This window comes from Lissotriton vulgaris, chromosome 5 (genome assembly GCF_964263255.1).
Source record: "Lissotriton vulgaris chromosome 5, aLisVul1.2, whole genome shotgun sequence".
In the NCBI taxonomy this organism is placed as follows: Eukaryota; Metazoa; Chordata; class Amphibia; order Caudata; family Salamandridae; genus Lissotriton; species Lissotriton vulgaris.
In genome coordinates, this window is record NC_141693.1 from 657,031,251 (window position 1) to 657,053,766 (window position 22,516).

General features: G+C 45.7%; 1 protein-coding gene across 1 annotated transcript in view; it reads right to left on the bottom strand.

Moving 5' to 3' along the window:
- The window catches only part of COMTD1 (catechol-O-methyltransferase domain containing 1), a 212,844-nt gene that overhangs the window by 83,310 nt on the left and 107,018 nt on the right, over window positions 1-22,516 (bottom strand). The window contains exon 4 of the mRNA XM_086922087.1: window positions 9,263-9,381. Coding sequence (XP_086778213.1) covers window positions 9,263-9,381 — 119 coding nt within the window. The remainder of the gene's footprint in view (window positions 1-9,262; window positions 9,382-22,516) is intronic.

The window sequence follows — 22,516 nt, forward strand, 5'->3', positions numbered from 1 at the left end:
TCCTTGAATTCAGAATAATGTTTTTTTATTAATTAGGAGGTTTCTTTCGACAATAAAAAGCACTTGGGGTGTTTTTTAAATGGAAAATTTATTTTTGCTAGATTAATGATACTTGTTTTTTCGTTTCAGGTTGTTGGGTTGTGGTGTTTGGTGTGTGCGTCGGCCCACCCCCCTCCCACTCCCTTTCTTATTTTACTTTTTTTTTATGTTAGTTTGTTATTTTTGGAAGATGGAACCAGACCAGACCGGATTGGTGGCGGATGAACGACGGAAGCTGGAGACTAATGACACGATCGGAGGAAGTGCTTCCTTGGCACCGGATACAGATGAAGATTAAGGGTGGTGACCTACACTGATGAATCCACAATTGACTGCCTTGAACCCCAAAATTATGCTAAAAGAACTCATTTTTATTTGGTTATAATTATGTTTCCAACAGAAGAAGTCATTTTTCCCCATATTTTTTTTATTTCAGATGGACATTCACAAACAGGCCCCAATTGAACATTTCTCATGGTTTTGATGTTTATGCAGTACTATATTTTGCCTTTAGTATGCTATGCTATTACAGATTGACTTTACACTTGTTTATCTTTCACCTATTTCATAGTTTTCCTGTTTTCTGCAAAACAGTCTTGCCAATGAAAGAGATAGTAAGAAATGATGGTGCACACATGTGTTCCACAGTGTGATACAGTGAGGAACTAGGTGCTAACTGTTTTGTGCTTTTATATATGCACCACATTTAGATAATTTTCTGATTTCATGCTTGATATGCATAGTGCTACACCAGCTATTTTGTAGGAATGGGGTTATCCTTATTTTCCTGTTATTCCACTTTCACTTTGATTCATCAACTCTTCATTAGAACAGTGGGATTAGTTCCAAGGGTGGTTACCCTAGACTTTAAGTTGTCCTGGGAGCTGTGTCTTTTAGTAAAGTTATGTCCTACATCTATTAGTAAGGTTTGCCCAGACCTTGAGAACCGTTTGTCATGTTTATTTCTCAGATTTCACCAAATTTTTTCTTAAGTTGACCAAAGTAGGTAGGCCTCATTTAGGCCCATTGTTATTTTTATTCCACACACATGGCCCTTCACCAATAGATTTCATGAGTTACCATTAGAAGTTGAAGCACATTTAGTTCTTAGGTTAACCAAAGTAGGTAGGCCTCATTTAGGCCCTTTGTTGTTTTATCATTAGAAGTTGAGGTACATTTAGTTCTTAAGTTGTCCGAAGTAGGTAGGCCTCATTTAGGCCCCTTGCTGTTTTCATTCTACAAACATGTCCCTACATCAATAGATTTTATTAGTTATCACTAGAAGTTGAGGCACATTTAGTTTGAGGGTGCTTTGGTTGGTTTCTGTTGTTATCAGATCAATCTTAGATATGTTTCAGCATTCAGGTCAAGGGTGCTTTGATTTGTTTTCAGTTGGTTGTTAGATTTGTATTCCCTACATCAAGTTCAGGTGGAAATTCCTTAAGTTGTCATTTATTTTAGAGAGCCTTTTGGTTTTTGGTTTTGTTGATAGATTATGTTGATGTTTGTTTACTTGGATGTTGTTGTTTATAGATGTTCGCAAGATAAAGTCTTAGGGTGGAATGTCTTGACAGGCTTTTTGGCTCTATTTCGGAGTGATAAAGACTTTAAGCTTGCTCACACATATAGGCTGTATTCTTCCCTTTTAAGCCCTTTCTTCCAGACCTAGAAGAGGATAGCTGCTTTATATGATGATAGATCCCTTACTCTAATCCATCTATTGCCTATTGGCTTTGCCTTTCATTATTTTGCCTATAGTAGAGGTTGGATCCTGTGGTCCTGACTTTATATTACACATTGGTGTGGTTTATGTAGGTACTCTGACAGAGCTAAGGGTTATTTCATCCTTCTCAGGCCTACAAGGCCCAGAACTAAAGAGACTCCATTTTGCTCTCTATCCCTGCAGAGATGAGATGCTTCAAGGGGAAAGGTAATATTTTGGTTTTGAGCTGTTGTTCGCCCTAAGCGAACCGGAGAGAACCGGCCAGAGCTGAATCTAATCAAGAAGTGTCCCTGGGGGAGGAGCCTAGCCTGCAACCATGATGGCCGCCTAAACCCTCGGCTCCGCCGACCCGTCCGTTTTCCTACCGTACCGCTCTTCATCCTGCAAGCTATCCTGCATTTGCGTCGAGGTATCGGACTTGGGAAGTGATGCCGGTTCCAACGATGTGCTCCCCGTCGGTCTCCCTGCGACAGAAGTGACAGGGCGCCCTTGTTTCCTTACTGGTGCTCAACGACGGGGACCGGTTCTTTGTTCTCAGATGTGGCCCGCCTGACTATGACAACAACGGCCATTGATTTCAGAGCGGAGTTGGCCGGCGGGAAGCGGCAGCTACGCTGAGTTTTCCGCAGTAGCGAGACATTTAATCCTCTGATCTCCACGCTTCCACGGCTTCGCCGCTGCCAGTGCAACATTTGTATCCTTTTCCCCGGATTACTCTGAGAGACTTCTCATCCTCAAGCGAAGTGAAGGGGGCCATTTTGGACGGAGTGTTCAGCGCTTGCAATTGACGATCCGGTCTGTTGCTGAGGGCGCTTATAACGGCCGACGCTGCTCTGCCATCATATGCGGCGTCAGAATGGAGTGTGCTGCCCTAGTCCCCACGCCCTGGCTGTGCCCGTCGGGGCACCGATGTGATGACCGGCTGCTAGGAATGGATACCGGCGGCCGGGCTCGGGGATTGCAACACGTCTGCGAGCCCCATGTGCAGGGAGCTGCAGCATCATCCTCTCCTGAGGCGCCCTTGAAGATCGGCGATGTTCTGAGCGCCCTGGACAGTTTGCGAGCTGCCTTGTGCGACAATGCCCAGGACCTGGGGGCCGACTAGATGCCATTCTGTCCCCGTTCTCCTCGACTGGCCGAGTTGGCGTTCGCGTGTGGAGCACTTCGCCACACCCTGGGTTCGACTATTGTGACCTGCCTCTCCAGAGATGCATGGAGGCGCTGAAGGTGAGAGAGCTGAACACCGCCGCGATACTGACTGTTACAGCTGTGGAGAGGAGTGTGCTTCCTGAACTTGTACAGAGGCTGGGGGATCGCCCCTGGACGCCATGTCTGGCACCTCCTTCGGGATCTGTTGGCGAGTCTTGCACTCTTATTCTGGGCATGCTGCTTATGCTTTGGTTGTTTAACTCTGGAGGACTGCTGCTGTGTGCTGCCCCGTTTTGTACATTTGTAGATCACATGGCTCTGCGTTGGGTGGATATTGGTGGACGGTGCCTTGTCTCGCTGTGGTCATTCCGGCTGCTTCTCCTATTCCATAAGGCTACTTTACTATTGTACCTCACTGGCACACTGGATCGCAAGGGACAAGGTTGAAGCTGCTTTTCCCCTTTTTACTTACTGTTGTTTGCATTGCTAAGACTGTGATGGATAGACGGGGGAGCTGGACGTTGGCTATGATTCGATTCGGGGTCGGGGGTGGGGCGGCTGATAATATACATGATGGTTGCTTCGGACGCACACGTTTGGCCCTCCTCCGGTTTTACATGTCTACCTTTTTCTTTCTTTCCTTTTCTTCTTTATTTCGGGTACTCTTTTTTGGGCGACAGGCACACTGCTAGGGGGGGGTAGGCCGTAGCCTCTGCATGCGTGTAGGGTGGGGGGTAGGGGGGGGGATTTTATTTTGTCCGTTTTGGTTTCTATGGGCCTTAATTTTTTCTTTATTCCTACATTCTTTTCCTTACTCCTTTCTTCTTTGGGTCAATGGCGTGAGTTGTAGGGGGGTGGGTAGCGACCGGCACACAATGTACTATGCGATTGTCAATCCTTTTATAATGTCCTTGTGCCGCCATTTTGATTGTGTCTCAATGCTCGCTGGATTTATTTGATGGGCGTCGCCCACTTCAGTTTTGGACGGAATGTGTGGTCTTTGATCCTTTCTAGTCTCCACTATTTTAATATTCTTCACGAAAAACTCTTAAAATAAACCTTAACTTCTCCTGCTTCCCAGTAGTACGAATATCTCCAGTGTAACTCAGGTTGACTGTATTTTGTTTTGACGTACTACTGCGTTGCTGTATTGTTTGCTGATGTGCTCCAAAAGTTGTCGAGGCCGGCCGGATGGTTGTAGGCCCGTACTTGTTTCATGATACTGTGCAATAAAGGTTTTCAAAAATGTAAAAAAAAAAAAAAAGTGTCCCTGGGCTCAGGTCTCTAGACGAAACAAGCAGTTGATCACTGTGGGAGCGTCTGGAGCAAGGAGCCTGGTGCATGGACCTGGTGGGAGGAGGCTGATGGCTGGAACTTTCCATGAGGAAACAGCATTCCATAATAGTGAAGTGCAGAGGCGGAGTCAGTTAGTTGAGTTGAATTGGAGGAGCGGAGAGTGTTGGTAGAGTTGGAGAAGTGGAGTTGCAGGGGGAGAAGAGACAGAAGATGCTTGGAACAAAGAGAAGACAGACAGACAGTCAGTGAGCTGGAACTGAAGTAAGCAGTCAGAAGCAGTTACTTATCAGGAGGAGTTGTGAATAGCTGGAGTCTGAAGTAATGCCTTTTAGAAGAGACTGAAGTTATATCGTGGATTAACCAGTGGGAGCAGCTGGAGTTAATTGGACATTGGCACATAGACATTTAAACAGAGTGAAAAAAGCTAGTGGAACGAATGGTTATCAGAGCGGCAGGAACCATTAGATTGAAGTTGGAAGGTGGAGAGAGTCCGTGGGGGAGAGAAATCCAGTGCAAAGTGATCAGCGCAGATGTGTGTCCAAGAGTGCAGGAGAGAATCTAAGACGAGCTAAGGCACAGACGAGAGAGGAGCCCAGATGACAGCTAGAGCAAGACTTCATACTCCCAAGGTGACCTCGTTCCTTACTTTATAAATATTAACCTTGTCCTCATACTGTATGTCTAATCCTTTTCTTTCAGCGGTGTGTTAAAGTTCCTGTTAATCAAGAGACCCCGCAGATAACCTTGTCCTCATACTGTATGTCTAATCCTTTTCTTTCAGCGGTGTGTTAAAGTTCCTGTTAGTTGTAGAGACCCCGCAGATTTGTGTATTGTTGTTGTAATAAGGATACCCCAGTGTTTAGTGAACCGACATCTGCCTTGTATTCTTGTTCAATCAGGGTAACCTGGTTTTCTAGTCAGACATTGTTTGCATGAACGGATGTGAATCCCGGTCAGGTAAGAGGTGACTGAACAATGAGGGAGAGAGGGAACATTTGATGTCAAGAGCAGAAGGTACATATTTCAATTTGGAAAGCCGTTCTAACTCCCATTATTGTAGTAGCGAACCCTTAGTGAATAGTGAGAGAGACTTCCCAACATAGAGATAGAGAGCTGAAGGTATTCATAGGAAAGTGGTCGTCATTGGTAAGTGGCGTTAGTGAGAGCACTGATTGTGGTCAGTGTGTATACCCGCAAGATTGCGGCTTGAGTGAGCACTGAGGGTAGTCAGTGTGTAGATCCGCCGGATTGTGGATCATGTTGTAAGTGAATGAGAGCACCGGGGGGACACGGTGTGTAGGTCCGCCGGATTGTGGACCGGATAAGAGAGAGAGAGCACTGGGACTGCAGGCCCGTGTGTAGGCACGCCGGATTGCGTGTCGAGTGAGCACTGATGGTGATCAGTGTGTAATGGCAGATAATCAGAACTGCCCCAGGGTAGATTAGTCTGGACCCATGTGGTCGCGAGACTATGAGGTATGAGTGTTGTGTAGGGCATGGACGTCCTTAGTAATCAGTGAGTATTCCTAGTAATCCCTATAGATTTAGTGGTGTTTCCAATGATATGAGCTTGAATATTGCGGGTTCCCCATCCTCAGGTAGGTACCCAGGTGCCTGGATAGATGGTCCTGAGGAGGGAGGTGGTTACGTTCCGGCTGGGTTGGAGGGGCTCTCAGGAGCTGATCCCATCTAGTCTGAGAACCCGGTCCTTACAGTACCCTAGGATTGATTTCGCTGTTTACCATTTACAGTTGAGATCACTCTTCGACAGACACATACAAGAGCGTTTTCTTTCCGACCCTTTGCTACATTGTAGTTGGTAGTTATATATGTATAGGGGCAGTAGCAATGACTGGTCGTTAAATATTCCCTAGGACCCCCCCTCTCTTTTTTTGTAATTTAGAAACCACTTATACCCTGTATGCCTCTAGTAATGGGGGGTAAGTGGCTCTGTACCAAGTGGTCCCTTAGCGATCTGGTCCTGCGGAATGTCACAGATGGATGTGCAGGGATATCTCGACCAATAATTGGATCAGATTTTAATATGTTCCAATTAGAGTACATGATTTTCTTAAGACTCTTGGCCGCATTAGAGAAGTTCGTAATGAGTCTAAGGTTATTGGTGCCTACACTTTTCTCTTTGGGAATATCCTTGATAAAATCTGTTCTATTCTTGACCTGTGCTTTCTTCCAAGCTTCACTCAAGACCCTTTCTTTGTACTCACGCTCCCGGAATCTGTTAAGGCAGGCTGCACCTGCCTCCATATAATATTCAGATCTGGAGCTATTACGTTTGATACGCAAAAGTTCTCCATAAGGAATGCTGTTTTTGAGGCTAGTGGGATGGCTGCTACGTGCATAGAGCACATAGTTGCCCACTGTGGGCTTCCTAAACAGTGATGTCTGTAACCTGCCATCAGCTATGAAGACTCTGACATCTAAGTAGTTAACCTCGGTATCGCTGATTTCACCAGAACATTTTAGATTTAGATTATTGCTGTTGAGGTGTCTGATATATTCTTCAACTGACTCTCTACTGCCTCGCCAGACAAAAAAGAGGTCATCGATATATTGCCTCCAAATTATGGTTTTGTCGACCCAATGGTCGCAGGAATCTGACCATGCTGCCTGCTTCTCCCACCAGCCGACAAACAAGTTCGCGTAGCTGGGGGCGAAGCAGGCTCCCATGGCCGTCCCCCGTTTTTGTCGGTAGATCTGATCCTGGAAAATAAAAATATTACTAAACAGGCAGAAACGTAAAAAGTCAATCAACATCTCACTGTGTTCTCTGTATTCTGATGCTCTTTGTTGCAAAATCTGGCAAATCGCATCAATGCCTTGTTCATGTGAGATACTTCTATATAGACTGGCTATATCCAAGGTCACCATCAGGAAGTCACATTCCCATGGACTTCCTTCTAGGTATCGCAAAAAATCTTTTGTGTCTCTGGTGTAAGAAGGCAATTCCTTCACGAAAGGAAAGAGTTAAAATTGTATGAACCTTGAATGCGGCAGGTGTTAAAAATGAGGGTGAGCAGCAGCGCTGTCAATCATTCTAAAGCCACTGATGAAAGGATTTTTCCTGAAACGCGTCTGGCTCGAGAAGCAGTTTGATGTCGTGCTTTCTGACAAGGTGCCTGCTGGCCAGCATTCGATCAATAAAGTGGATTTTACATAACTCGTGTCGCCTCACCTTGAATTGGACTCCTGCATTGTCATATATATATATATATATATATATATATATATATATATATATATATATATATATATATATATATATATATATATATATATATATATAAATAATATATATATATAAATATATATATATATATATAAAACTTGTAAGCAATCCTGTATCCTACTAAGGACAATTCACAGCTTTAATTGAAGAATGTGCACCAATCCTACTAAAGTAAAGAAACGCAATACTCACATGAGGGACTACTTATCCCTGGATGCAATGATGTTACTGCCCGAGACTACGCCCTTGGCGGGCAATCCATGTACTAATAAAGCAGGAAATGATGTCATGTGAGCAATTGGTGTCACGTCCTTGAACAGCCCTAGAAGAAGAGGCAGCAAGCCTTGAAACGCGTCGGCTTTTTTCAAATAAAAAATCGGGAATGCCATGTAAGTTGCTAATTTCAAGCCTGAGGGCAGGAGCGCTGTCGTGTGACCTCTCATGCTTCTGGGCACTTTGAACTGCAAAATTATCTCACGGCAGCCCTGCCGTGGAGAGGAGCACCACCTTCTACCTGTTTGGGGCTGTAAGTAGCACGAATCTACATTAATTCAGCACAGCGCCCCTTGCAAACTAAACTTGTAAGCAATCCTGTATCCTACTAAGGACAATTCACAGCTTTAATTGAAGAATGTGCACCAATCCTACTACAGGAAAGAAACGCAATACTCGCATGAGGGACTACTTATCCCAGGATGCAATGATGTTACTGCCTGAGACTACGCCCTTGGCGGGCAATCCATGTACTAATAAAGCAGGAAATGATGTCATGTGAGCAATTGGTGTCATGTCCTTGAACAGCCCTAGAAGAAGAGGCATCAAGCCTTGAAACGCGTCAGCTTTTTTCAAATAAAAAATCGGGAATGCCATGCAAGTTGCTAATTTCAAGCCTGAGGGCAGGAGCGCTGTTGTGTGACCTCTCATGCTTCTGGGCACTTTGAACTGCAAAAGTATATATATATATATATATATATATACTCTACCCTCAATACTGCTTTGTTGATCTAAGAATTTTTCCAAGATTGTATGTTTTTGTCGTGTGTGTTTCTCCTACGTGTCCGAGGTTTCCAACCCAGAGTGGTGAGGGCTCTTTGGCTTAAACGCTTCTCTTGCAAGAGTAAATCATGACACAAAATTTGCCATCCCCCCAATAAAGAGAGGGCATGCTGGGCAGTGTATGATAGAGAGAAGTAAACAATAGGGATCCCACTATACTAAGGAACATGCAGTGGTTACTGAAAATGAAAAGACATTCCTTACAATGAGGAGGGTACTTTTTGAATCGCATCAAAACTGAGGAGAGCATTCTCAAGATCCTTTTGGCACTGCTTTGAGTAGCCCTTATATGAAAAAGAGTATTCTGGGCATTTAGTGATATTAGAAAGGGTGTTCTGGGCATTCAATGATATCGCGAAGGACGCTCTGGGCTGCCTATGACACTCAGGTGGGGAGGCATCATGGGTATATCATGATACTGAGCATGTTATTCCCGGCATCCTATGATATTGAGAAGGGTGTTCAGCACTATTGATAAGAGTGCTTTTGTCATCCCATGAAACCTAGGAATGTAGTCTGGGTGCCCAATGATATTGAAGAGGGCGCTCTTGGTATCCCATAATGTTGAGGAGTGCCCTCTTGTTGTACCATATTACTGAGGAGGGTGCTTGTGGTGTCACATGATGCTTAGGAAAGTGCCCTGGCGTCCTCTCATACTGAGAGATTAGTAGGTAAGTTTCATTCAAGAATCATTAAGGTCAAGAGAGATGCATACAAGAGTAACATTAAAAGTCAGGGGGAAAAAACTTTACCTTATTCCAAAATGGCTCTCCAATCTCTGCCTCTACTGCAGCTTCATAACAGCTGAGCACCCTGACGTCATCAGGTAAAGCCAGGGCCATGCTCAATGTAAGGTAAGTCATTGAGTCACCTGCACATGGAGAGGAAGAGAAAAATAAGTAATAGAGCCACTGAGAACAGTGATAAGGTACATTAGTGAGTCAACTACAATAGACAATAGATGAAAATTTTCCTCTGGGCCATGTACTAACACTACAAATAATTTGCAATTCGCAAAATTGTTTTGTGACTCGCTATTAGGAAGGGGCGTTCCTTTTCTATTAGCGACTCACAAGCCATGCATGAATGTTTTTCAACCGCAATTGCGGTCGCAAAACTCTCACAATTTACCGCCCTCTTCAAGAGGGTGGTAATGCAACTGCAAAAGGGAAGGGGTCCCCAGAGGACCCCTACCCCTTTGCAAATGCAGGGGAAAATATTTTGTAGGGGCAGGAAGTGGTCCCAGGGACCACTAACTGCCCTTAAAAAATGAAACAAAAACGTTTCATTTATTTTTATTTAAATGCATCCCATTGCACATTTCAAACCACACCTTTGTCCATGCTCTATGCTTAGCCGATGTCTTCACAACCTGTGCATAATTGGCTTAGGGTAGAGTGCTTGCACTTTGGCTAGGCCCAGTCACCCCACACTTAGAACCTAATGTGTTTTAAGATTAATCTCAAGTGGGATCCACAGATCAAAAATGGAGTTTGCAAACACTTGATTCTTGGGTCCCACAGGGTTTTGGGGATTCTCAGTGTCCTATTAACATCCAGAACCGAGGACCCTGAGGATAATTTTTAAAGATGTAATCATTGCTTATTTAATTATCCCTTGCAGTTTTAAGTCGCAGGCCCTATGCCTCAAAAATGGCAGGCATAGCTCACCACAAAGTTCTACAAGATCTATAAATCCTGCAACACAGTTATAAAAGTTGCACTCCCTTGTCAAACTCTTACCGGAATTTATTCTCTACCCTACAATAGAAACTGATAGACAAATTCACAACAAACGTGGAATGAAACAAAGCTTGGACGAGGATATATTAATTTGTTTGGTTGGGACACGTTCCTGAACAAAAACAATCCTTAGAGGCATTCTCTACTTTCTTTGCATGCTGCAAAATGTGGTGCGCATAGATAGAGGAAATAACTAGGAGAAATTAAGATATTTTTCCTTGTTACACCTCCATTGGGAAGGCATACCATTTTGATGCAATCCCAGGTTTTCTACCCTTAGTAAATCTGGGATTGAGTTAGAAATCCATGGTGGATACATGGGAACGACCATGCTCCACCTAGGGAATGCCTTCCCAAAGCAGATTTGCACAAGGCATCGATTTTTGATTCCTTGTGATACTCTGGACGTACTAAGCCATGCAGTGCACAAGCGGGTTTAACATGGCTTAGTAAATGTTACTTAAGCCCTTGCATTGCCTTGCATCGCCTTGCAAGTGCAATGCATGGGCTTAGTAAATCTGGCTCCCTGTGCCCACAGAACCCATACATAGATGACTTTGGGTCCAAGTCTGGCACCTTTCCTTATATGCATGAATTCAATGTGTGAGGTCTGTTGATGGTTGGTGCTGGTCGCCAGATTAATTATTCAAATGTATGAAATACTTTAAAAAAAGTTTGTGTCTTAGTCTAATCACTTTCTCATTTAATGTGAGCCAGTGTAAAATGGCATGACAGGCGTATCAAGGATATATATACTTTAATCTCCACTACTGGATGAACTACTGTGCTTCCTATGAAACTTGTAAAATTATTAAATGGGGTGAATATCGTAGCAAGAATTCTGCTACTGAGGCACATTTTTGGCTGTAATGATCAAAAGCCACTTCTCTGATTTGTGCATTAAGACTAAACCCTTACCGATTTAAAAAAAAAGTACAACCACAATATTTTGCAACAAAATATTTTTTTAACCCCTTCGATGCTGATGACGGAGCGGTTCCGTCATCAGCATCGGTTTGGCTGTGCTGATGACGGAACCGCTCCGTCATCAGTACAGCCCTCGGGGGGAGCGCTGTCGCTCCCCCCCTGGAGGTCCGATCGTGGTTGTTTTAGGGGGGGTGGCAGCGGAAGACTTCGCGCTGCTCCCCCCGGCCCCACCCGCACTTCCTGGTGACGTCAGCGCGCTGTCGCGCACGCCGACGTCATCAGGAAGTGCTGGACGCGCTGGAAGCCATTTCTTTCCAGCGCGTCCAGCTGTAAGGTATGTTTTTTGGTCTCCGGTGGGGCGGGGGGGGCCATTTCTCGGTGCCTTGAGGCATCGGGGGGGAGGAAACACTGTTTCCTCTCCCCTGATGTCCCAATGCAGGGCATTACTGGTTCAGGATCGCGCACAGCGTCGCAATCCTGCACCAGTAATGCCCCCACTAGACACCAGGGATGTTTTTGATTGAAAAGGAAGCGACCCCTTGGGCAAGGGTCGCTTCCAGGGGCACATTTTATGATTTCAGACTTTTCTGCCCCCCCTGGGTCGATATCGGTCGCTTTAGCGAGCGATCTCGACCCAGGGGGGGGGCAGAAAAGCCCACTAGACACCAGGGATTGTTTTTCTTTGAAAAGGAAGCGACCCCTTGGGCAAGGATCGCTTCCAGGGGCACATTGTTTATAATTCAGACTTTTCTGCCCCCCCTGGGTCGACATCGCTCGTTTTAGCGAGCGATCTCGACCCGGGGGGGCAGAAAAGCCCACTAGACACCAGGGATTTATTTATAATTGTGAAGGAAGCAACCCCTTGGGGAAGGGTCGCTTCCTAGGGCCATCATTTTTCAATGCAGACTTTTCTGCCCCCCCCCTGGGTCGACATCGGTCGCTTTAGCGAGCGATCTTGACCCAGGGGGGGGGGGCAGAAAAGCCCACTAGACACCAGGGATTTTAGTATATTTATAAAGGAAGCGACCCCTTTGGGCAAGGGTCGCTTCCAGGGGCACATTTTTTATAAATCAGACTTTTCTGCCCCCCCTGGGTCGACATCGCTTGTTTTAGCGAGCGATCTCGACCCAGGGGGGGGCAGAAAAGCCCACTAGACACCAGGGATTTATTTATAATTGTAAAGGAAGCGACCCCTTGGGGAAGGGTCGCTTCCTAGGGCCATCATTTTTCAATGCAGACTTTTCTGCCCCCCCTGGGGGCAGATCGCCCATGTTAGCGCGTGATCTGGACCCAGGGGGGGGGCAGAAAAGCCCACTAGACACCAGGGATTTATTTATAATTGTAAAGGAAGCGACCCCTTGGGGAAGGGTCGCTTCCTAGTGGCCCATAATTTTTTTTAGACTTGTCTGCCCCCCCTGGGGGCAGATCACCCATTTTTTGGGCCACATCTGGACCCAGGGGGGGTAGAAAAGCCCACTAGACACCAGGGATTTTAGTATATTTATAAAGGAAGCGGCCCCTTGGGCAAGGGTCGCTTCCAGGGGTCATTATAAATATTGTAGACTATTCTGCCCCCCCCCCCCCCTGGGGACGGAGTGGCTGTTTTTTTTACAGTTTCTGGTCCCAGGGGGGGGGGGGGATAGAAAAGCCCACTGTACTCCAGGTTTTTGTTTTTTATAGGGAGCGACCCCTTGGCCAAGGGTTGCTTCCTTGGGCCCATTTGTTTTCAGTATGTTCTGCCGTGTCTTTATTTGGCCTCTCTGCCCTCCGTACGGTTGCTTCCAGGGGGCCCACGTTTATAATGATTTATAATCTTCCCTCCTTGGGGACAGACACCCCATTTGTGACATTCCCATGTGACATAGCATGTTGTAATGTGTGTTGTTTTTGTTTCTTCTAATGTGTTTTTTTTTTTTCTCTTTAGATTGTTGCAGTGTGCGGTTCTGTTACTGGTGGTTCTGTTGTGCTGCTGTTTCTGTAGTTGCATGTGTTTGGTAAGAGACCTTTTTTTTGTTCAATTGTAATGTAATTGTTTATTTTGCAAAGTATGTAGTAATACGAGTATGTGTTGTTGCTGTTTGTTGTGATTGTAAAACATGTTTTGCATTTGTTTTTGATGTGTCCTTCTGTAGATGTAAGTTTTTTTTTTCTTCTTTCTAGTGGGATATCGTTGCCTATTTGCTGTGTCTTTGCAGAGTAGGTGCTGGTGAGTGTAGTTGTGTCTTGTAAGTGAATTGAATATTTTTTCTAAATCTATTTTTTGGTGAAAAAGTCTTACATTTTTATCTTACTTTGCGCAGTATTGGGGTTGTTGAGTTGTTTGTGCAGACTCCTTTATTTGTAAGGATAATGGCTAGCCGCCGGATTACTGCTCAGCAAGTTGTTGGAATTCTTTTTGATTCTTCCTCTGACCATGGTCCAGAGTCTGACTCTGATTCTGAGCCAGAGGTGGGAGGTGAAGATTCAGGTAGTGAGTTTTCTCTACGCATGGCTTCATCTGATGATGAAGACACTTTGAGTGCTGATGAAGCTACTTTTGGTGTGGATGATGTGCCTGTGGTTGGGGAGGACATTGCTGTGTTTACGGTTTTGGAGGACATGCTTGTGCCTGTGGTTGCGGAGGACAGTGATGTGCCAATTGTGCGGCAAGAGACATCTGGGCTGCAGCCTGGGGCTGCTAGACTTCCAGTTGGTGTTGTGAGACAAGGGTTAGTTGGGCGGCGGCCTGCGGCTGCAAGACTTGACGATGAAAGTTCTGACCTCTGGGTTGCACCAGGCATGGTGCAGCCGGCATTGCCTGAATTTACTGGTGTTCCAGGGTGTAGGGTGAACACAGAAAACTTTTTGCCTATTGATTTTTTCAAGTTGTTTATGGATGATGTGTTTGTGGCAGAGATTGTAGAGCAGACTAATTTGTATGCTGTAAATTTTTTGAGGGTGAACAGTGCCAGCCTTAAGCCCCACGCTAGAGCTACCCGGTGGACTCCCACAAATTTGGAGGAGATAAAAAAGTTTTTGGGTTTAACTTTTTTGATGGGCTTGCTTAGGAAACCATCAATGGCTTCATATTGGTCTACTAGTCCCTTGATGGCAACAGCTATGTTTCCGGCAGTCATGAGTCGTGATCGGTATTTGCTTCTGCTTCGGATGATGCATTTTGTTGACAATAGTCTTGCTTTGCCACGAGATCACCCTGATTGTGACCGTCTTTTCAAGATTCGGCCTGTCATTGATCATTTCGTTGATCGATTTTCTGAGATCTTTTATCCTGGGAAAGAAATTGCAGTGGACGAGTCTTTGCTGTTGTTCAAAGGCCGCTTGGTATTTCGGCAATACATTCCTAGTAAGAGGGCACGCTATGGAATCAAACTGTATATGCTGTGTGACAGTGAGACTGGATATGTCTCTAATTTCAGGCTTTACACTGGTAAGGAATCCAGGATTAACCCCCCTGGTTGTCCGTCGACTTTTGGAGTGACTGAGAAAATTGTGTGGGAACTTGGTCATGGATTTTTTAACAAAGGCCATCATTTGTATGTCGATAACTTCTACACAGGTGTGCGGTTGTTCAGGGAATTGGGCAAAGTGGACACTGTTGCTTGTGGCACAATCCGCTCAAACCGTAAAGGTTTCCCAAAAGAACTTGTGTGTCAGAAGCTTGCTCGGGGACAGTGTAGTGCATTGCGTTGTGAGGAGCTTCTAGCTGTGAAGTTTTCAGACAGGAGAGATGTCTACATGTTGACTACAATACATGATGAAAGCACTGAACGGGTGACTGTTTGGGGTCAGGTTGCAGAAGTGCGCAAACCTGTGTGCATAATGCACTACAATAAGTACATGGGTGGTGTTGACAGAGTAGATCAGAGGTTGGAACCGTATGCTGCTCTTCGTAAGGCTTACGTTTGGTACAAGAAGTTGGCTATCCATCTTTTCCACTTGGCAACCTTTAATGCTTTTGTTGTGTTCCAGAAATCTTGTCCCCAGTCAAAGATTACTTTTGAAAAGTTTCAGGAGTCTGTAATAGGCAGCCTTGTTTTAGTTGAACAGGCAAGTGTTCCTAGAGTTGGAGTGGTGGAGGATATTGCCAGATTGAAAGATCGCCATTTTCCTGGTCAAATTCCTCCTACAACCTCAAAAGACTTTCCCAGTCGGAGATGTAGAGTCTGTTGGCGAAGAGGTTTGCGGAAGGAGGTTCGTATGTACTGCCCTGACTGCCCTTCAAACCCCGGGCTGTGTGTACCTGCTTGTTATAGATTGTCCCACACGCAAAAGAATTTTTGGGAGTATCAATGAGTGGTAAAGTGAACTGGTTGGTCTTATTGTTCAGTTTCAAAGTTTGCATTTGTGTAGTCTTTTTAGTGTAGTTGTTGAGTTAGTAGATTTGTATCAATTTGCAATTTGTTTTTGTTTTTCTTTTATTTAAAAAAAAAAACTAAAGTATGATGTTGGTTTGCTTGTAGTGTCCATTGTCTGACGGTGTGCATGGTTTGGCGCTTGGCTGCCGGTGTCTGTGGACTGGTGCTTGTCTGGCGGTGTCTGTGGACTGGTGCTTGGCTGGTGGTGTGTGTGGAGTGGTACTTGCCTGTCGGTGTGCGCTGAGTGGTGTTTGGCTAGTGGTGTGCATGGTCTGGTGCTTGGGTGGTGGTGTCGGTGGACTGGCGCTCGGCTGGCGGTGTGTGAGTAGTTACTTTGGTCACTACACACACTGCTAGGTGAGTGACACCACGCAGTCCATCATTTTGTGTTGTTGAAATGTCAGAAATGTGGGCGTGTGAAAGTGATGGGCCCTTGGATGGGGCTGTCTGCTGGTGTGAGTGTTGAAATGTGATGGGTCCGCGGCTGGCGGTGTGAATGTTTTGTATGTGTCACACGTACGAAAGGTGTATGAATGGCCTGTAAAGAGGTTGGTGCCTTGACGTGGCTTTACAGCTCACGAGCTGTGAGTCAGTGGTTCAGTTTATCATACTTTCAATTATACGCAGTGTATTTCATTTTTTTGAAATTACTTGCGAATACAATTGTATGTACAGAATCATCACTCACCCTCGTGCCAAATCCAACCAGAATGTGTGTGTGCTTGCGGATTTGATGGCTGTGCAGTAATGTTTGTCTTTTATCTCTTTCTGAAGTAGGGTGTACCTTGTCCCTTATTGTGATTGTTGTAATGTGTTGCTGTTCTTTCCGGATGGTGTCAATGGTCTGGTTTGTATCAGGTATGAAAGGCGCGTGAATGGCCTGTAAAACGGTTGGTGCCTTGTCGTGGCTTTACAGCTCACGAGTTGCGAGTCACTGGTTCGGTTTTTATGCATTTATTTATTGACAGAGCATTTCATTTTTTGAAATATCTTGTTAATAAAATTTTATGTACTGAACCATCACTCGCTCTCGTGCCAAATCCAACCTGTATGTGGGTGTCTTTGAGGAATAGTTAGCCGTGCCTTGAATGTTTGACTTTTGAGTAACTCTGTTACGGTGTACATTATAGCCATAAATAACTTACTAAATTTAGTTATGATTGTTAAACCATGGAAGTATATGGTCATGTCTTTCTGGTGAATTCTATTGTTGATTTTTATACAGAATCTCCTGCAAACTTGAAATTGTCTGTCACAATTTCCTTGAATCACACGCTCTCAAATTGAAAACTTAATTCTCCACTGTACGATTTGGACCGTTTCCTGTTGCAGCCACTATGCCTACCCACGCAAGTGAGGTACCATTTTTATCGGGAGACCTGGGGGAACTCTGGGTGGAAGGAAATTTGTGTGAACCCAGTGATGCCACGCTTTCCCATGCAAAAAAGTGTGAAAAAACTGATTTTTTTTAGCTCAAATTGAGGTTTGCAAGGGATTCTGGGTAAAGGAACGTTGGAGGATCCACGCAAGCCATTCCTCCTTGGAAGCCCCCGGGTGTCTACTTTTCAGAAATGTATGGGTTTGGTAGGTTTCCCTAGATGGCCGTCTAGCACGGGGCCAAAAACCCAGGTAACCCCTCTTGCAAAAGCTGGTTGTATTGAATGTCAATACCGCCAGTTTTTGCAAGAGGGGTTACCTGGGTTTTTGGCCCCGTGCTAGACGGCCATCTAGGGAAACCTACCAAACCCATACATTTCTGAAAAGTAGACACCCGGGGGCTTCCAAGGAGGTATGGCTTGCGTGGATCCTCCAACGTTCCTTTACCCAGAATCCCTTGCAAACCTCAATTTTTGCTGGAAAAATCAGTTTTTTCACACTTTTTATGCGTGGGAAAGCATGGCGTCACTGGGCTCACACCAATTTCCTCCCACCCAGCGTTCCCCCAGGTCTCCTGATAAAAATGGTACCTCACTTGCGTGGGTAGGCATAGTGGCTGCAACAGGAAACGGTCCAAATCGTACGGTGGAGAAATTGCAATACCCAAATGCAAAACAACCTTGATTTTTTGGGGGGGGCACCTGAGTCTTTGGCCCGGGGCTCGGTGGTATTCTTTGGAAACTACCAAACCCAAACAGTTCTGAAAACTAGACACCCGGGGGAGTCCAGGGAGGTATGGCATGCGTAGGTCCCCCAATGTTTTCCTACCCAGAACTCCTTGCAAACCTTAAAATTAGGTAAAAATATCACTTTTCCAAACTTTTTTGCGTGGGATCTCCGTGCCGGCAAAAATGTCCTACCACCCAGCGTTCCCCTTGTTCTCCCGAGTAAAAGGATACCTCACTTGTGTGGGTGGGCCAAAGGCCAGTGTCTAAGGCAGGGGGCTTAATTTGTAAAGCTCAAATACTACTTTTTCAAAATTCATTTTCGGACTGTTCTGCTTTGGGGCACCCACACAAGTGAGGTATCCTTTTACTCGGGAGAACAAGGGGAACGCTGGGTGGTAGGACATTTTTGCCGGCACGGAGATCCCACGCAAAAAAGTTTGGAAAAGTGATATTTTTACCTAATTTTAAGGTTTGCAAGGAGTTCTGGGTAGGAAAACATTGGGGGACCTACGCATGCCATACCTCCCTGGACTCCCCCGGGTGTCGACTTTTCAGAATTGTTTGGGTTTTGTAGTTTCCAAAGAATACCACCGAGCCCCGGGCCAAAGACTCAGGTGCCCCCCCCCAAAAAATCAAGGTTGTTTTGCATTTGGGTATTGTAAATTCACCACCGTACAATTTGAACCGTTTCCTGTTGCAGCCACTATGCCTACCCACGCAAGTGAGGTACCATTTTTATCGGGAGACCTGGGGGAACGCTGGGTGGGAGGAAATTTGTGTGAGCCCAGTGACGCCACGCTTTCCCATGCAAAAAAGTGTGAAAAAAATGATTTTTTTTAGCTCAAATTGAGGTTTGCAAGGGGTTCTGGGTAAAGGAACGTTGGAGGATCCACGCAAGCCATACCTCCTTGGAAGCCCCCGGGTGTCTACTTTTCAGAAATGTATGGGTTTGGTAGGTTTCCCTAGATGGCCGTCTAGCACGGGGCCAAAAACCCAGGTAACCCCTCTTGCAAAAGCTGGTTGTATTGAATGTCAATACCGCCAGTTTTTGCAAGAGGGTTTACCTGGGTTTTTGGCCTCGTGCTGGACGGCCATCTAGGGAAACCTACCAAACCCATACATTTCTGAAAAGTAGATACCCGGGGGCTTCCAAGGAGGTATGGCTTGCGTGGATCCTCCAACGTTCCTTTACCCAGAATCCCTTGCAAACCTCAATTTTTGCTGGAAAAATCAGTTTTTTCACACTTTTTATGCGTGGGAAAGCGTGGCGTCACTGGGCTCACACCAATTTCCTCCCACCCAGCTTTCCCCCAGGTCTCCCGATAAAAATGGTACCTCACTTGTGTGGGTAGGCATAGTGGCTGCAACAGGAAACGGTCCAAATCGTACGGTGGAGAAATTGCAATACCCAAATGCAAAACAACCTTGATTTTTTTGGGGGGGGCACCTGAGTCTTTGGCCCGGGGCTCGGTGGTATTCTTTGGAAACTACCAAACCCAAACAGTTCTGAAAAGTAGACACCCGGGGGAGTCCAGGGAGGTATGGCATGCGTAGGTCCCCCAATGTTTTCCTACCCAGAACTCCTTGCAAACCTTAAAATTAGGTAAAAATATCACTTTTCCAAACTTTTTTGCGTGGGATCTCCGTGCCGGCAAAAATGTCCTACCACCCAGCGTTCCCCTTGTTCTCCCGAGTAAAAGGATACCTCACTTGTGTGGGTGGGCCAAAGGCCTGTGTCTAAGGCAGGGGGCTTAATTTGTAAAGCTCAAATACTACTTTTTCAAAATTCATTTTGGGACTGTTCTGCTTTGGGGCACCCACACAAGTGAGGTATCCTTTTACTCGGGAGAACAAGGGGAACGCTGGGTGGTAGGACATTTTTGCCGGCACGGAGATCCCACGCAAAAAGGTTTGGAAAAAAGATATATTTACCTAATTTTAAGGTTTGCAAGGAGTTCTGGGTAGGAAAACATTGGGGGACCTACGCATGCCATACCTCCCTGGACTCCCCAGGGTGTCTACTTTTCAGAATTGTTTGGGTTTTGTAGTTTCCAAAGAATACCACCGAGCCCCGGGCCAAAGACTCAGGTGCCCCCCCCCAAAAATCAAGGTTGTTTTGCATTTGGGTATTGTAAATTCACCCCCGTACAATTTGAACCGTTTCCTGTTGCAGCCACTATGCCTACCCAAGCAAGTGAGGTACCATTTTTATCGGGAGACCTGGGGGAACGCTGGGTGGGAGGAAATTTGTGTGAGCCCAGTGACGCCACGCTTTCCCATGCAAAAAAGTGTGAAAAAAATGATTTTCTTTAGCTCAAATTGAGGTTTGCAAGGGATTCTGGGTAAAGGAACGTTGGAGGATCCACGCAAGCCATACCTCCTTGGAAGCCCCCGGGTGTCTACTTTTCAGAAATGTATGGGTTTGGTAGGTTTCCCTAGATGGCCGTCTAGTACGGGGCCAAAAACCCAGGTAACCCCTCTTGCAAAAGCTGGTTGTATTGAATGTCAATACCGCCAGTTTTTGCAAGAGGGGTTACCTGGGTTTTTGGCCCCGTGCTAGACGGCCATCTAGGGAAACCTACCAAACCCATACATTTCTGAAAAGTAGACACCCGGGGACTTCCAAGGAGGTATGGCTTGCGTGGATCCTCCAACGTTCCTTTACCCAGAATCCCTTGCAAACCTCAATTTTTGCTGGAAAAATCATTTTTTTCACACTTTTTATGCGTGGGAAAGCGTGGCGTCACTGGGCTCACACCAATTTCCTCCCACCCAGCGTTCCCCCAGGTCTCCCGATAAAAATGGTACCTCTCTTGCGTGGGTAGGCATAGTGGCTGCAACAGGAAACGGTCCAAATCGTACGGTGGAGAAATTGCAATACCCAAATGCAAAACAACCTTGATTTTTGGGGGGGGGCACCTGAGTCTTTGGCCCGGGGCTCGGTGGTATTCTTTGGAAACTACCAAACCCAAACAGTTCTGAAAAGTAGACACCCGGGGGAGTCCAGGGAGGTATGGCATGCGTAGGTCCCCCAATGTTTTACTACCCAGAACTCTTTGCAAACCTTAAAATTAGGTAAAAATATCACTTTTCCAAACTTTTTTGCGTGGGATCTCCGTGCCGGCAAAAATGTCCTACCACCCAGCGTTGCCCTTGTTCTCCCGAGTAAAAGGATACCTCACTTGTGTGGGTGGGCCAAAGGCCTCTGTCTAAGGCAGGGGGCTTAATTTGTAAAGCTCAAATACTACTTTTTCAAAATTTATTTTCGGACTGTTCTGCTTTGGGGCACCCACACAAGTGAGGTATCCTTTTACTCGGGAGAACAAGGGGAACGCTGGGTGGTAGGACATTTTTGCCGGCACGGAGATCCCACGCAAAAAAGTTTGGAAAAGTGATATTTTTACCTAATTTTAAGGTTTGCAAGGAGTTCTGGGTAAGAAAACATTGGGGGACCTACGCATGCCATACCTCCCTGGACTCCCCCGGGTGTCTACTTTTCAGAACTGTTTGGGTTTGGTAGTTTCCAAAGAATACCACCGAGCCCCGGGGCAAAGACTCAGGTGCCCCCCCCAAAAATCAAGGTTGTTTTGCAATTGGGTATTGTAAATTCACCACCATACAATTTGAACTGTTTCCTGTTGCAGCCACTATGCCTACCCACGCAAGTGAGGTACCATTTTTTCCGGGAGACCTGGGGGAACGCTGGGTGGGTGGAAATTTGTTGATCCACGCAGATTCCAGAACTTTCCACCACAGAAATGTTAGGAAAATGTGTTTTGTTTGTTAAAATCTTAGCTTTGCAAGGGATTCTGGGTAACAAAACCTGAGGGTAGGCAGAGGAGTCACCCCATCCTGAATTCCCCTGGGTGCCTACTTTTCAAAAATGTATAGGTTTGCTAGGTTTCCTTAGGTGCTGGCAGAGCTAGGGCGCAAAAACAAAGGTAGTCTTTTTGTCCAAAAAGTGCAAAATTTTACTGGGAAATTGAGGTGCGACCATGTTGCGTTTTGCGCTGTTTCATGTCGCAGCCACTATGCCTACCCACGCAAGTGAGGTACCATTGTTTTCGGGAGACCTGGGGGAACGCTGGGTGGGTGGAAATTTGTTGATCCACGCAGATTCCAGAACTTTCCACCACAGAAATGTTAGGGAAATGTGTTTTTTTTGTCAAAATCTTAGCTTTACAAGGGATTCTGGGTAACAAAACCTGAGGGTAGGCAGAGGAGTCACTACATCCTGAATTCCCCTGGATGTCTACTTTTCAAAAATGTATAGGTTTCCTAGGTTTCCTTAGGTGCTGGCAGAGCTAGGGCGCAAAAACAAAAGGTAGTCTTTTTGTCCAAAAAGTGAAAAATTTTACTGGGAAATCGAGGTGCGACCATGTTGCGTTTTGCACTGTTTCATGTCGCAGCCACTATGCCTACCCACGCAAGTGAGGTACCATTTTTTTTGGGAGACCTGGGGGAACGCTGGCTGGGTGGAAATTTGTTGATCCACGCAGATTCCAGAACTTTCCACCACAGAAATGTTAAGGAAATGTGTTTTTTTGTCAAAATCTTAGCTTTGCTAGGGATTCTGGGTAACAAAACCTGAGGGTAGGCAGAGGAGTCACCCCATCCTAATTTCCCCTGGGTGTCTACTTTTCAAAAATGTATAGGTTTGCTAGGTTTCCTTAGGTGCTGGCAGAGCTAGGGCGCAAAAACAAAAGGTAGTCTTTTTGTCCAAAAAGTGAAAAATTTTACTGGGAAATTGAGGTGCGACCATGTTGCGCTTTGCGCTGTTTCATGTCGCAGCCACTATGCCTACCCACGCAAGTGAGGAACCATTTTTTTTGGGAGACCTGGGGGAACGCTGGGTGGGTGGAAATTTGTTGATCCAC